Genomic DNA, 16,528 nt, shown 5'->3' on the forward strand with positions numbered 1-16,528 from the left:
CGGCATATAAATTGAACCAATGAATAAATAAATAAATAAATAAATAAATAAATAAATAAATAAATAAATAAATAAATAAACAACTAGACACAAGGACAGTTCCCCCCCCATGCCATCACTCTGCTAAACAGCTAATTCCCACAACACTGTCTTATGCCCTGGGATGTCAAACCACCTACTAGGGTTGTTTTCCTATTATCCTTCTCATCTTTCCTATTACCTATTTCCTTAGCTTCTTATGACTATAACTTTGTTGTTTGTATCTTACAATTTATGTTGATTGCTTATTTAGTATCCTATGACTACAACTGAATGTTGTATCTTATGATTATGATGATTGTATTTTATGATTATGATCATGATTTATCACTTGCCGTTTGCGTGTACACTGAGAGCTTATGCACGGGAGACAAATTCCTTGTGTGCATTCAATCACACTTGGCCAATAAAGAATTCTACTTCTCCAGTATATGAGCTAAAACCTGGTAAGCTTTTGCTCCAAATGTGCCATTTGACTGATTACTGCTACCCCATTTTGTTAGTGCTATAACTTAGTATTGCTACTATAATGGGCATCCAAATAAAAAAAAGAAATTTCTTAATTGTTTATGAGAATTTAATTTGTTTCTCAGTTACAGAGGAATAAGGTAAAGAATTCAGAGGAAATGGGAACAGCTAGAAGAAATGATTGGCTAATATAAATATTATTTGGAAAAATAGCGTTAAATCAGATTGCAAACTTCAACGAATTCATCGACTCAGCTGTATTAAGACTTCAAAGCAGCCTTAAGGCATGTTTTTAAATTGTCATCATACAACATGCATTCTCTGTATATCACTGCTGAGGAATCACTGATATTTTTTCATTATCTCAATGATATGCATGTACATAACCTCAGGTGCATCAAGTCCCCAAATGTAATCTATGTGTTGCCATTCAGGAACATGTTGATGATATATGACATTACTAAGCCGGGCTAATAATGCCTGGATGTCTTTTATGTTCACAAATAAGTCATTTCCACCATACCAGAATGCAAAGGGTATTTTTATATCTTCTATCTTGTATACAGGAGGAGTCGTCTGGGAAGAAAAGCAACAAATTTAAATAATTAGTCAAAAACTGCTCAGGAAGAGATGCAACATATAAAATATTGCAAATTACCACTTTCAAAAAATTCGGTGAACAAACAAAGTAATAGAACTCAGTGCAAACACTAAACCTGAGATGAAACTGAGGGTGGTAGATTAAATGTGTTTGGTTTGGTTTTTTAACTCTGATGTTTGCCTTCATTACATTATTGATCAGGTCAGAGCCTGTCATGACTCAGGTGATCAAGGCAAGGCAGATCTTTAGAAAGTCCTTTTTTTGCCCTCAAGATGTGTCCAATGGCCAGTAAGGCCCCACCCCATGCTACCTTGAAGGCAGCCTCCCTCAGTCCCCCAAACAACATACATTATGTATAAACATATATTACAGTGGTGGGTTTCAAAGTTTGTTCTACCGGTTCTGTGGGTGTGGCTAGATGGGCGTGGCTTGGGCATGGCAGGGAAGGATTCTATAAAATCTTCATTCCCTCCCCACTCCAGGGGAAGGTTACTGCAAAATCCACATTTCCTCCCGATCAGCTGGGACTTGGGAGGCAGAGAATAGATGGGGGTGGGGCCAGTCAGAATTTTTACTACCAGTTCTCTGAACTACTCAAAATTTCTGCTACCAGTTCTCCAGAACTGGTCAGAACCTGCTGAAACCCACCTCTGCTATATTACCAAGAAAGTCCACAAGTCCAGGCATAAAACAAATGACAATCCTTAGGGCAAAGACAAGCTACAAATGGGGAACAACATATTTCACAGGAAAACTGTTTTATTTTCATACCTGGTTATATTTCTCCATATTTTTTTCCTTAGTGCCATAGTCATATGCTTGAAACACCTTTTCATGATAGATCTGTAATGAGTAGTAGTTACAGAACTGAATAAAAGAATTACCAGTCATTTTGATAACATACCACTGCTCTACAAGCTACATTGTATAGCAGATACAGATGCAACTCATGGTGCTGGTTGTCACCTTACAAAGTCTTCATGGCTTGGGACTCAGTTACTTATGGGACCGTCTCTACTCAGTGTCTCTATTTGTCCCATCCAGCAGGAGGGCCTGTTCTGGGTACCATCCAGGGCTGGGTCCTACTTACCTTTACTACCGGTTTGCAATGGGGCCGCACGCGCATTCTCGCTTTGCTCGCGTGTGTGCTCTTCTGTGCATGCACAAAAGCATTCTGATAATGTCAGGGTCGGTGGGCGGAGCCTCCCACCAGTTTTACTACCGGTTCTATAGAACCGGTGCAAACCAGGGGCAACCCACCACTGGTACTATCAGCTGGGGGCCGGTTTGGGCCCATCCATGTTGTTCTTCTGCAAGACTACTCACACTGTAATCATGAAATCTCTAGAACCATAAAGCCTACAAACTTGAAATTTGCCACGTATGTTCCTCTTTGCTTCTAGGTGCTCACTAAGAAAGGATTTTTCCAAATGACCATCAGAGCATTAGTATTTCCTATCTTATTATTAACACACTCTGATGCTAAGGAGTTCTACTCCCCCTCCCCACCTGAAAAGAAATCTGTTCCACACTCTGATGCTAAGGAGTTCTTCTTCCCCTCCCCACCTCAAAAGAAATCTGTTCCAAATGCAAAACACAAGCAGAGGAAAGGAGTTTCACTTTCAGTTTTACTTTCACAGCAGCAAGCAGCTTTACTACAAAACACTCGAGATAAGTCATGCCCAGCCTCCTTCCTGTCTCCTTCTTGCTCACACAGCAAATACTGTTTGAGTTTCCAAACACCCCTCAACTCTCTCACACACTGACAGGATGCTAGCCAGATGAAAACTGATGGATGCTGCAGGCTGGGACATTCTACTCCCGCTCCCCCTCTGTTATTTATGAGACCGTCTCTTCCCAGAGGTCTCTATCTATCTATCTTTTTATTTATTTGTTTGTTTTGTCAAGCATATATAAGATTACAGAAAAAGTATAAACATGATTGTGAATACATGAAATGTATAAACATGGGTATGAATACATGAGATAGTTATGAATACATGGGGACATTAGAACAGGGACGATAGGCGCGTTAATACGCTTATGCACACCCCTTACAGACCTCTTAGGAATGGGGTGAAATCAACAGTAGACAGTCTAAGGTTAAAGTTTTGGGGGTTTTGGGAAGAAACCACAGAGTCAGGTAGTGCATTCCAGGCACTGACCACTCTGTTGCTGAAGTTGTATTTTCTGCAATTGAGTTTAGAGCGGTTTACCTTAAGTTTGTATCTATTGTGTGCTCATGTATTGTTGCAGTTGAAGCTAAAGTAGTCATTGACATGTAGGACATTGTAGCAGATAATTTTATGTACTACACTTAGGTCGGACAGAAGATGGCATAGTTTTAAGTTATCTAGGCCCAAAATCTCAAGTCTGGTTGCGAACAGAGGAATGGAGGACTCTTATCCTGAAATATCTCTGGACATTCTCAATTGTATTAATGTCCGCTATGCAGTGTGGGTTCCAGACAGATGAGCTGTAATCAAGAATTGGTCTAGCAAATGTTTTATATGCTCTAGTTAGAAGTACAATATTACCAGAGAAGAAGCTACACAAAATTAAGTTAAAAACTGTTGATGCCTTTTTGGCAATGTTGTTGCCAAAATGTTGTTGGGCTCAGGCACTTAGATCATTAGAGGTCCTTGACATAGTGAGGGTCATCTACAAGGTCGTAGGCATCCAGTTTGTATTTTATGTTTTTATTTTATTTATTTATTTATTTTTTGCCAATGTGTAAAACAGAGCATTTGTATCTGTCCCATCCAGCAAGAGGGCCTGCTCTTTGGTCCCATCCATGCTGGTCTTCTGCAAAATCTTGAAAGCTTGATCGGAGCTGCCATCTCTCTATAAATACTGGTGGGGAGGTGGGGAGTATTGGCTTTGTTGCTGTGAGTGGGTTGGTTGCCTCTGTCGTTATATCTTGATTGGTTGATGGAGTTGATGTTTGCAGATTAGTCGGCTGTTTCATAACATTACGAAACAACTGACTAATCTGCACACATCAATTCCATCAACCAATCAAGATATAACGACAGAGGCAACCAACCCGCTCAGAGCAACAAAGCCAGCACTCCACACCTCCCCACCAGTATTTATAGAGAGACGGCAGCCCCGATCACGCTTTGTTCGCACAGGCACGAAGCCGAAGACACAGCCTGAAGATGACAAGTGGGACCTCATCAAAATGTCGCCAAAATACCCTCAATCTTACATGGGAAAAGACCCGAATACGCCAAGACTTGCATACCTCTACCTGTGAAACTCTACGAATACACACACACATACACACATATATGTATGTATGTATGTATGTATGTATGTATGTATGTATGTATGTATGTCATTAGCTCAAATTTGTACATAAGCCAGAACAGTTTTATTGCATAATACTGTATAAGTAATATTGTGTAATGAAATTGAACCATTGAAAGCAACCAATACAGCAAGCTCCGTTCTTAACTACGGTTCATCTTTTAACCAAGACAGTCTTTACCCGGAGACTTGCTATAGAAATAATAAAGATTGCAGCTGAAATAGACAATTTGTATGCTAACATCATATGCTGAATGAGCTCAATGTAGTTCCAGATATTACAAGCTGCAGATTATTACCCCCAAAAGAGGCAGTTTTAGGTAATGTCACAAATCTTACAATTCTAGGTTGCCTTCTTTGATATAGTGCTCTTCTTCATAGCCAGATTTTTTTACTTTAAATTAGTCAATGATGTTTAATCAATTTTTAGTTAAAAAAAAAAAAACCTTAAACCTTAAACACTTCTGTGGATTGTATAGTTTCAGATATTCAATTTGTTTTCTCCCTTTCTGTCACTAGATGATCATGAATGGTTCACTTTAGGTATAATTTTATTATAACAAGGGAATTTATAAATCATATACTTAAATATATTTGTTTGGTGTGTTTCTTTTACCTGATCTATTTTATTCTACTCTACTCTACTCTACTCTACTCTACTCTACTCTACTCTACTCTACTCCACTCCACTCCACTCCACACCCCACCCCACCCCACCCCACCCCACCCCACCCCACCCCACCCCACACCATACCATACCATACCATACCATTCCACTCCAACCCACACCACTCTACTAGTGAACTTGTTCTATTTGTGTCTACTCCGCCTAGCATAATTCAGTTTATGTGATTTATTATTTGTGATTGTCACTAGTGCTTGAAACATTTAATAAATTCACATATCGCTCCGCTGCATCCAGAGTTAGTCAGAAGAAACCCATATATAGTACAATGATTAATGTACTCTCCTATGTATGGTTAGAACTGGATTCAATCTATGGTACAGAAACCTACCTGTTTCCAGTGAAGAAGATTTTGTACAGATGTTCCAGCAGGAGAATGTGCTACATACATGTCCATACGACTCTGAAATAAAACAATTCTTCATCTTAATTCTCTAATTAATTTCATCCGCTGAGTAGTAAAAATTCAATTAGAGCTTATTGTAAATTTGTGGGTCTATTTACATTCACGAATAGACCTAACACAATAGATGGACATCCCCAACCCAGGATACTCTCTAGTAATGTGCAGTGTAATAGGTTTAATTTTCATAATTCAGCTGGAGTTACCCTATTCATTTGCTATGTGGTTACTTTGTATTTTGAAGTTGAATGCACAAACAGCAATAGTTTTGGATGACTAGAGCCATTTGTTATCCTGCAACTAGCCAGAAATATAAAGGGGCAGCTCAGAATGCAGTCTATGTGCTTTGTATTTTTCATTTTAAAACAATTCTCATTCCAGTTTGCTGATTCTTTATACAAGCCATTAGTTTTTCGAACAGTCATGGTGCTTGATTCCTCAGTTTTATTGGCATGACATTTGCTAAAAACAACTTGGAAAGTTCTCAGTTCCAATATAATGAACACAGTTACACCCCGTGTTCTAAAACGTTTGCACAAAAGTTAGTTCTTCCTTCCTGGAAATCTTGAAATCCAAATGTTAATAGTAAAGCTCAGCTTTGGCTTACTTAAAATTTAAAAAAAGGCTTTCATCTAAGGATTAGCAAACTTTTTCTGTAAATGGCCAGATTCTATCCCCTTCCCCCATGTTTGTGACTGGCAGATCTGCAGGCTTAGGGTTAGGGTTGGAATTGCAAATGTATTTAATAGAAACCAAGCCTGATCCAGTTTTCGTTTATACATACCAGGTTGAAATTGGGAGTGTTAGAACCAGCTATAAAAGACATAACAGATTCGCAGAATTTAGGTTGAAAATTACAAACCGCAACCTTTAGATTTCTCAGAGTACTAGGATACTGCAGAATTCCTAGGTAGCCATACAGTGTCTGAAATATATTAATTGATTAATTAATTAGAATTGATGTAATTCATCCAAATCAAATATTCTCCTGAATAGTTTCTCCTGAATTCCAAGTTGCTTCTCTCCTTAATTAGTTTCTATCCATTGTTTCTTTTCTTGCCTTCTGGGGCTTTGGAAGATAAGTTGAGCCCTTCTTCTTTGTAGCAGCCCCTCAAATACTGGGATACTAATTTATTTATTTATTTATTTATTTATTTATTTATTTATTTATTTATTTATTTATTTATTTATTTATTTATTTATTTATTTATTTATTTATGAGATTTATATGCCGCTCTATCTCCGGCCGGACTCAAGGCGGCTCACAACATTTAAGAAACATCTAATAAAAAGTTAAAAAAATAAATCAAAATCTCATAATTTAACACTTAAAAGTACAATTAAGACTAACAAATTAAAATTAAATTAGAATTAAAACCCCATCAGTCCAGACCGGCCAAACGAAACAGCCATGTTTTCAGGTCGCGGAGGAAAGAGGGGCCAGTCAGGGGCCACCCAGAGCTCCAGGGGCAGTTGATTCCAAAGGGTAGGTGCACCCACAGAGAAAGCCCTCCCCCTGGGGGTTGCCAGCCGACACTATCTGGCCGACGGCACCCTGAGGAGGCCCTCTCTGTGGGAACACACCGGGCGATGGGCAGCTGTTGCTGGCTGCAGATGGTCCCCCAAATATCCTGGGCCTAAGCCATGTAGGGCCTTATAGGTACTCACCAGCACCTTGAATCTCACTCGGAGGGCAACCGGCAACCAATGCAAGTCATATAGGAGAGGTGTAACATGGGAGTGTCGGGATATTCCCATCACAACCCGCGTGGCCGCATTCTGCACCAGCTGAAGTCTCCGAGTGAGATTCAAGGGCAGCCCCATGTAGAAGGCATTGCAGTAGTCAGTATGGGAGGTGATACTGCTATCATATCACCCCTAGTCCTTCTTTTCTCTACACTGGCCATACCTAATTCCTGTAATCGTTCTTCATGTTTTTTTGTCTCCAGAGGGACCATGAGGAAGACCTCCTGATCCAGGAAAGGGCACAATTGGCACATTAGGCAAATCTGTTCAACACCCCCCCCCAAGCCAAGTTTTGGCCAGGAGGTACTATTTGTGCCTCCCTGTCTTAGAGATAAATATCAGGAGGGGGTAGGATCATCGCCCACTTTTCCAAGCTATGCTGTTTTCATTACTTTACTGTTACTTCCTTTGGAATAAGGCACTTGACTCAATTATGCATCAACAGAGTCCAAAAGCACTTACGTGTAATAGCAGAGGAGGGGTCCACATTTTTATTAGAGGACATGTAGCATATGTTAGTGTGGTTACAGGTCCCATTCCAAAAAAGACCTTGATTCTTTCAGCCAGTTCTGGCCAAGTAGAGAATGAGATGAAACCTGGAAAAAAAAAGCTTTTGCAAAGAAACTGACCTTTTCAATTGTATAGGAGAGCAATGTTTTACACTAAACAACTATTATTTTTCTTTTTCCTCCTGCATTTCTGCAGGGTATACAGTAATTGTGCACTTCGTACACAATGCATGGAGGAGAATGCATCTTTGGTTTGAAATCAAACAGCTGGACTGCATGATGAGTGTGATATTTATTTATTTATTTATGCAGCGGAGGGAGAAATATCTGTTTCCTGTTCTCATGTTCACAATGGGAAGATGCATTACATGATTCAGGTGCCTTCACTGATCAGCCAGAAGAAAATTGCTGAAACACAAGACTATCACTTTATGTTAGAACAGTTTGTTTACACACAAAAGTCCTAGGCTTATCTTTCTTTGTCTAGAGTGTGGCATGGCTAATTGCATGCCACACTTAGAGAGGAAGGGCTGGGTTAGATGAGCCAACATTACAAAGTGGCTCATGATTAATAGAAATTCAGAAATTGATTTGTTCAATTCTTCCTGCCTTGGCCTCCTCCATAAACTATTTGCCAGGAGAGAGGCATTCTCAAATTGTTCACTGCAAGTTGCACAATTGCAATTTGTAGACTGTATTAGTTTTCCCCATTCATCCCTGCTCATAGATTTGCCTGAATGACTTACCGGCAGCTGTGCCTTCTGAATGGCCCACATAATAAAGCTGCTGCTGTTTGGTTTTGTTCAGGATAAAATTTATGACAGCTGGAATGTCATAATATCCCATCTCATGAAAACTAGGAAGAAACAAAGGAAGCCTATTGCTTTATAAATGCCAGCCTAGGTCATCTTGCTCAGAAAGTAGATCAGCTGATCACATGGAAAGGATCACAGGGTAAAAAGCCATAAAGATATTTGTGCAAGTGTAAGAAGGATTGTAGAAGAGGGAAATCAAGATCAGGTTGTTGGGAAATCTTAGGAGAAAATAATAGATTGCAAGACTACAGACCTTGTTGAACTAGTATTACCAGATTAATACCTCAACCCAGATCCTGATTTAGATTAATCTTGGAACTACCCAGTTCACTGGATATCACTAGATTGAATGTAATTAAAATATTTGCTAAGAATTGTTGAACATACATGGCTGACCTTGCAGGGAGAGCAAGTTTAGGAAAGAAATATTTCAGAGTCCCAGGAAAAGCAAACCAGAGAGAACTGTTCTTCCTGCCCAATCAGAGGTGGGTTTCAGCAGATTCTGACCAGTTCTGGAGAACTGGTAGCGGAAATTTTGAGTAGTTCGGAGAACTGGGAGTAAAAATTCTGACTGGCCCCACCCCCATCTATTCTCTACCTCCAAAGTCCCAGCTGATCAGGAGCAAATGGGGATTTTGCAGTAACCTTCCCCTGGATTGGGATGGGAAAGGACATTTTACAATATCTTTCCCCTGCCCTGCCCACCAAGCAATGCCCACCAAGCCATGCCATGCCCACCAAGCCACACCCACAGAACCGGTAGTAAAAAAATTTGAAACCCACCACTATGCCCAATGGAAAGTAAATAGCATTTGAAAGTAATTTCCATCATTATATCTTTCCCAGGTAATGTTATATAGTCTCGTCTGGATTTTTGTATGGTACATGAGAGTTGAAATTCCAAAAGAAGGACAAGAAAAAAAATGGTTTAATTGAGGCTATTGTGATTAAAACTATATTAATGGAATATAGCTAATTTGATAATGTCACATACTGTATAAAATTTTAATGGTTTTTTTCCTAAAAAAAAAACCAAACTGTAGTCATTTTTGAAGTTTTTATTATTTACTCTACTATTTTATTTTATTTTATTTTATTTTATTTTATTTTATTTTATTTTATTTTATTATTTATTTTATTTTATTTTATTTTATTTTATTTTATTTTTTCATTATTATTTTTTTGTCCCTTCAAGTAATTCTTCATTCCAAGCAACTGCCTCAAGAAGTCCCTGAAGTTTACTTGGCAAGATTTCAGAAGTGGTTTGCCATTGCCTGTATTCTAGGACTAAGAGTGACTGACTGGCCCATTGGCACCAAGCTGGGTTCATGCCAAAGATAGAATTAGAAGTCATACACTAGTCTGATGCCTTAACCACTACAACAAACTGCCTCCTGCTCCTATCTTTTTAAGCTAATAATTCATTATAATCTGCTATCCCTTTTATATTTTCTTACCTAAAGTTCCAGAATTCATTCTGCCACGGCTTCAGTGTCTTATGATTTGAAGACCAGATGTTTCCTCTGCTATTTCCAAGCCAAACATCATAACCATTATCTGCTAATATGAAACCAAAACTATTGTGAGGCTGGTTAGAAACCCAATGGGAACCGTCTCCCAGGATACTATGTACCAAATACACAACAGGTCGTGCAGCTGTAAAATAAAAAGAGATGCTTTTTAAAAACGAGCCAGATTGTTGAAGACTGCAAAACCATTGAAGTATTGGCTGCAAATAAAACTTGCAAAGAATCAACATTTGTGGTACATTGTTACAATCTCTTATTAGAAATAGTATATGTTACGCTGGCTGGAATGAAAACATGATCATTATGTGGTTAAATCTATAGAATTTAGGAACTGAGGTTTTATTGATTCAATGGATCTACTCTAAGCCATTCCTTTGTCTCCAACATTATGATATATTCTCAATGATATGGTATAATCTTCAAATCTAGATTCTTATATAGAAAGGTTGTAGAACTCTTCTTCTTTAAAAGAAATTGACTAGACTGTTTATTCTATTGGATTATCCATTGTTTTATAAATAGTATCATGATCTACAATACTTCAGGATGCCTCAGTATATTCACAAATTGAGAATATATTTTTCTTAATCTTTCAAGACTCAACCTAATTAAATTATGCATTGGACTATTAAGCAGGTTTAATAGCTAAAACATTTTCCAATTGCTTCTTAAATGGGATTCACCTTTGTACGTTTTTAAAAAATCATCAATGTTTGTTTTGAAACATTTCATGAGAAGTTTCCATTGGATCCTAAACATTCTTTAATAGACAATTTCACAGATGTCTTCTTACGAGACTACTTTCCTGAATTCTTGACCTTTTTAAAATTATAAATGATACAGGATTTCAGCAAAAATCAAGGGTAAAAACCTTCAGCAATTAGAATCCAAATTAGATATTAATTTTGGTTGAAGCAGCACCTATACAGCGCCTAATATGGATTTATTTGTAAAGGTCTGGTATAGTTCTAGTAAAATTACAATTCTCATTCTAGTTTCTAATTCGGCGGTTTTGTTTTTGTTGGCCTTAGTTTCTTTCTTGCAACATCTGTTGCCATGATTTGTCACAATAGCTTGCTATTTTATTATATCATTCTTGCTTTTAAAACTTTTTTTTAATTAAAAAGAGCAGTGTAAGATTCTCAAAAATCTCAATCAGTCAGTCGGTCCTTCAAGACATTTTGACTATCTCCTTTTCTAAGCTATTGAAAGGAGAAGTTTACAGTACAATTTCTTGTAACACCCAATACAAATGTCGGTGTTCATTCTGAAATTATCACATTTCACTTGGAAGAGATAGATCATTCCACTTCAATTATTGAAAAGTATTTTCAGCCATGTTCTATAAGAATCTTGCACGGCACATAGGTTTGTTGAGAGTAGATTGGTGCATCACTTCAGATCTGAAGAGGAAAAAGGTGCTTCCACAGCTGTGGAGCGCAAAAGTAGCCCATTTGCCGTTTCTTAAACCAGACTGCCATTGGATGTCATTTGATTTGTCCATGGTCTTACCTTTATTTGCACCATTATATCTTCCATGTGGTATTCTGTTAATGGTAAGTATATATCCATCTTCTGTTTCAACATGATATTCCTCACTTGGATAGTTATGAAAATGGATAATTTCACTCTATAAATAGAAAAGAAAGATAACAGAGCAAACTTGTCTGAACTATTATTTTCTGAACACAAAATGGGCAAACAAGATGATGAATACTGCAGAAAGCTCAGGAACATTAAAAAAGGAGGTTGCCAAAAATATAAACCTTCAAAAGATGGAGATCTTTTCCCCAAAGCCAGTGGAATGAAAAGTTTTAAGAACATTGATAAACTTTTGAAGTATTTTGAATGACACAGACAAAAATAAAAGCAAGGTTTTTGTTTTTTTTTCATTAGGGGAATTGGGAATCTCAAAAGCCTTCAATATGTGTTTCTTTTGACTTCTATGTAGAATGCACAGAACCCTGCCGATAATTTTCAAGTTTTTCTTTCCATGCAGATTCGTGTAGATGGAATTGCTTAACATTTGCAAAGCTCTTACTCTATGCTTAGTGCAAGGGCTATCAGAACCAAGTCTGTAAAAATTTAAAAAATTTTAATTAATTTTGGGGGGCATTGCAAAGGATTATTTTTTTACCCTCCATATTGCCTAATGTTCAAATTTCTCCTAACCCAGCGGTTCTCAACCTTTTCTTTTTCATGGACCTCCTTTAAACATTTTCTTTGGCCATGGACCAGGGCCATGAACCCCCAAGAATTAACTCAAGATTTAAATCATAACATTTCTTAAATCTTCATGGACTCCCTGTGATGAAATCACAGCCCTCCAGAGATCTTCAGACAACAGGTTGAGAACCACTGAACCTGTAGAAAGATTCCTCTTTTTCTCTATTGAAACATTTGGAAGATTATTTTTAAATTAAAACACTTGAACCAAGAATATATCACTTATTTACTAATTTACAAAGTAATATAATATATATTCTGATGATGACTAAAATATGTATGTAAAATGTGGTGTGGGTATGTAGGTGGTGGGATTTTGTTTGTCTTTGTATTGTCTTTATATTATTGTTTCAAATCCAATAAAAAAAAGAAACATTTGGAATTGCTTCTCAGAATACTTTTACGATAAAACCTTTTTAAAAACCTTTTTCAAAGCTATCGTTTCCATCAGGCTTTGGGATCCTTTTTAGGCTCACTATAAATGAGGAAAGCAAACTAAGTGGGGATGAAAAGAATCGATGTGGCTAATTTTCCTCTGTATCCTAAATTCATGTTTACAGAATAAAAGACAGCCAGTTCCTCCCCACAGCAGATCCCACTCTACCCAGCTCATTGCTGCAGTCTCTTTTGCAATTCTTCTCTAGCATTGTATCATAAATATCGAGGGATAAAGATTGAGCAAAGAATTTTAAATTACATATACTTGAGACATCAGCATGACAGGGTAACATCAATCTCAGTTACTCTCTCAGCCCAACTCATCTCACAGAGTAGTTGTTGTGGGGAAAATAAGACGAAGAATGAGTACTGGGTTATATTTGTCCTCTTGAGTTATTTAGAAAAATACAGGTTGGATATAAAAAACTAAATTAAAAATTAAAAAATGCTCTTGACTTTACTCTCATTATTTGGTGGTTTGTACATTGTATAAAATAGCATTTAGTATTAAACATTTCTACATCATACTGGAGTAAATATAATAAATAACACTTCGAAGGTTATAGATTTGGCAGTGATGCCTCTTTTGCATTTCTTTTATGTATCTGGCTAAACCTATCAAAATATAACAGTAAAAAAGGATTTAACGTACAATATTCATAAAACACTCAGGGTTCACGTTATAGTTAGTGTCAAGACTTTCTGAAGTTTCCAGTTCTTCCAAGCTGAGTATTCCATGGCATAAATAAACTATTATGATGAAACTTCTCATCTTCATCCTATAGGAAGCAATTCAGTCTTTGATTAACTTTTATAAACATGACCTTCCCGAAGATACAAAGCACCAGTTGCTCTGAAATATCTTCTGCTATCTGCCCATTGAGCAGAATTTTACTTCTAAAGAGAATGGGGAAAAGTCAACGCCAATTAGAAAATGGCTTTGATATGAATGAATGCTGAAAAATAATTAAACTCACTTCAGCAGTGGATTAAACAAATAGGTAGATAAGGATCTACATCAAGATTAAGCAACAGAGAATTTACTGGTTGGGATTTATATATATCTTTTTCTCATGTTCCCATGTTGCCTGTTTCACCTATTGTACCTCCATTTTGAATTAAATGATATGAAAAAGGACTCTAGGATGAATTTTCCAACCAAACAAAAGTAGTTGAGGCCATCTGCTCAGCTCTCCTTTGGACTCCCAACTGTTGAATTGGAATAAGATAGTTGTATTCCATAATCTTTTGTTGTTGTTGTTAACATTTTTTGTTGAGTTATAAAGTATTGTAAAATACAAAAGTAAATAGAAAAGCAATTTTCTATTGGGTCAATTTTCCCATTTCAGCTAATTCCATCAATTTCTGCAACCATTCGTCTATGGTAGGAATAGAAGTATCCTTCCATTATTGTGCATACAATAGTCTTGCTGCTGTCAACATATATAATAACAAAGTTCCAATTTTTTTTTCTTCAGTTCTTTTTCCATTAAACCCAAAAAGAAAAGCTCTGGTTTCATTTATATCTTCATTTTTTTAAAAAAATTGTATTAAAATATGAATCATATTCCAATTGTTTTTTGCTTTATCACATGTCCACCATTGATGATAAAAGGTCCCCTGTTTATTTTTACACTTCCAGCATTCATTTGACATACCTTTGTACATCTTAGATAACTTATCTTGTGTTAAATACCAATGATACGTTATCTTATACAAATTTTCTTTTAGATTGCAGTTTAATGTGAATTTTCAACCCTTCATCCATATATTTTTCCCATTGTTCAAACATCACATTATATCCAAAGTTTCTTGTATGACTGAATCATACAATGTTTTACATGTTCATTTTCTAAATTCAATTTCAATAACATTTTATAGATTTTAGCAATATGATCACCATTGCCACAGAATGAAATGTCCAATTCATTTTTAACAAAGTCAAATCCATAGCTTTCAAAAATCCAGTTTAAATCTTTCTTTCAGTTGTTGATAGGTAAACCAGTGTCATACGTAACCTTCTGGTTCAAGTTCTTCCCTCGGTTTTATTATTATAGTTGCATTCAATAATCTTAACCATAGGATATGCCGAATGGTGCTATTTGTACAGAGGTGTTTTTGCACTCATTGTTTATTGGTTTCAGGAGATGTGATGAGTGCCAAAAAGAATGACTACCAAGCAAATTTTTCCCATAAGGAATAATGTAGTGAGTCACAAGGTAGCCGACATCGAGAAGGTCTAGGGTTACCAAATAGATGATGAGTACCGGATCGAAGTTTGTAGGATACTAGATACTAGACCATTACATTTTAATTAAACTTTTCTTAGCCAGTCTATTAGCACACTAACATACACCCACACACTTAGGGGCAACAGAATTTAACACTTCACTTCAAGACTTGAGAGATAAACAGTGAACAAAGTATGTAAACAAAACAGGAGCTTGCCTGAAAAAGCTTGTTTTTAACAGAAACATTCCAAAGATGAGTCCAAATCCAGTCCAGATTCCAAGAGCCAAGTCAGGGTTGTCATCCAGTGCAAAGATCAGAGATGCAAGGTTTCTTACACAGATAGAAACCACACACAAGTATCACATAAGAGCTAGAAATCAGTCATTGTTTCCCAGATCCAGGAAAGGCAGCATGCATCAGAACTGCTTCTTAAATAAGGATACAGTCAGCTATCCCTAACCAATGAATTTACTCCCTTCTTTGGCAAGAAGCCTAATAGAATGTTGCTGCTTTAATCTCTTCTCTACTCATTGAATCTGGGTATGGAGGCCTTATGAGAGGGTGGATGGGAGAATACTTATTCATCTTGATGCAAACAGCAAAAGAAATTGTCATATTTATTCAATTGGTTTCTGTTAGATCCATTTTAATTGGAGGAAACTTTTGTAAAACCCAAGGGTGTTGCAAGTAAATAATTTAAAAATGTAGACCAAATATAACTATAATTATTTTTTGGAATCAAATGGCCAGGAGCAAAAGAAATGCATAGGCAATTCATCCTACAACTGGCTATGCTGGACACAGTCCAGCATATCTAGGAGGCACCAGATTGTTCAAACGTTTATGGATATTGGTTTGTTAAATAGCTGCCTTGCCCTATTTCCATATGTGGATTCCTCCCATTAGAGATATCCCTTTTTTGGATGGGGTTGCTTTCCCCTTACAGAGGGAGCGAAATACACAAAATACAAAGTCTTTAAGCACCCTCCACCATCTAAACATAAAAACAGACTGTAAATTATAGAAAAAAGAGATTTCAGGAGGAACTGAAACCTATGCAGTACAGTGGAAGGTGGTGAGGAAAGCAATATTTTCACCCAGCCTGGGTAGAAATTGAAGGAGTGCCCACTGGAAAATATAGGGTGAGCAGAACGATAAATTTGTAGAAGGGGTGGGAAAACCTTGGACAAAGACAGTTCATTGATGTAACTGGCTATCATTAGATGAATTGCCAGATAATAACCAAAATTTTAATTATCAATTTTGTGAAGTGTGTATGACCATCAACCCAGTCAAAGAGAGCTGCACAAAACAGCAACCAGGTGTTCAAAGGAGAAGACATGCCATGTGACAGTCAATCAGAATTAGAGCTATCACTAGATCAGAAAGAAGGGCTTTAAAAAAGCAGTGTTTTAAAGCAGAGCTAATACAGGGAGAGGTCGATAGCAATTTAACGAGGTGAGTGAAGCTCACAAAGCTCTGTTTTTATTCACTATTTTATTGAAAGAAGGCACCAATATTTTTT

At 37.0% G+C, this 16,528-nt stretch overlaps 1 protein-coding gene across 1 annotated transcript; it reads right to left on the reverse strand.

The window, feature by feature from the left end:
• Positions 1–594: 594 nt before the first annotated feature.
• Positions 595–15,404, reverse strand: LOC117673149 (lysosomal acid lipase/cholesteryl ester hydrolase-like). Its single transcript, XM_087871749.1, has 10 exons — positions 15,220–15,404; positions 13,424–13,550; positions 11,620–11,737; positions 10,036–10,234; positions 8,510–8,619; positions 7,717–7,850; positions 6,293–6,433; positions 5,437–5,508; positions 1,880–1,951; positions 595–1,083 (listed from the first exon to the last, which is right to left on the reverse strand). The coding sequence occupies exons 1-10, from the start codon at positions 15,246–15,248 to the stop codon at positions 850–852; spliced, it is 1,236 nt and encodes a 411-aa protein (XP_087727875.1). The 5' UTR covers positions 15,249–15,404; the 3' UTR covers positions 595–849.
• Between the last annotated feature and the right edge of the window lie 1,124 nt (positions 15,405–16,528).

The sequence above is a fragment of the Pantherophis guttatus genome, chromosome 6 (assembly GCF_059756535.1).
Source record: "Pantherophis guttatus breed Tessera chromosome 6, ASM5975653v1, whole genome shotgun sequence".
Taxonomy (NCBI): domain Eukaryota; kingdom Metazoa; phylum Chordata; class Lepidosauria; order Squamata; family Colubridae; genus Pantherophis; species Pantherophis guttatus.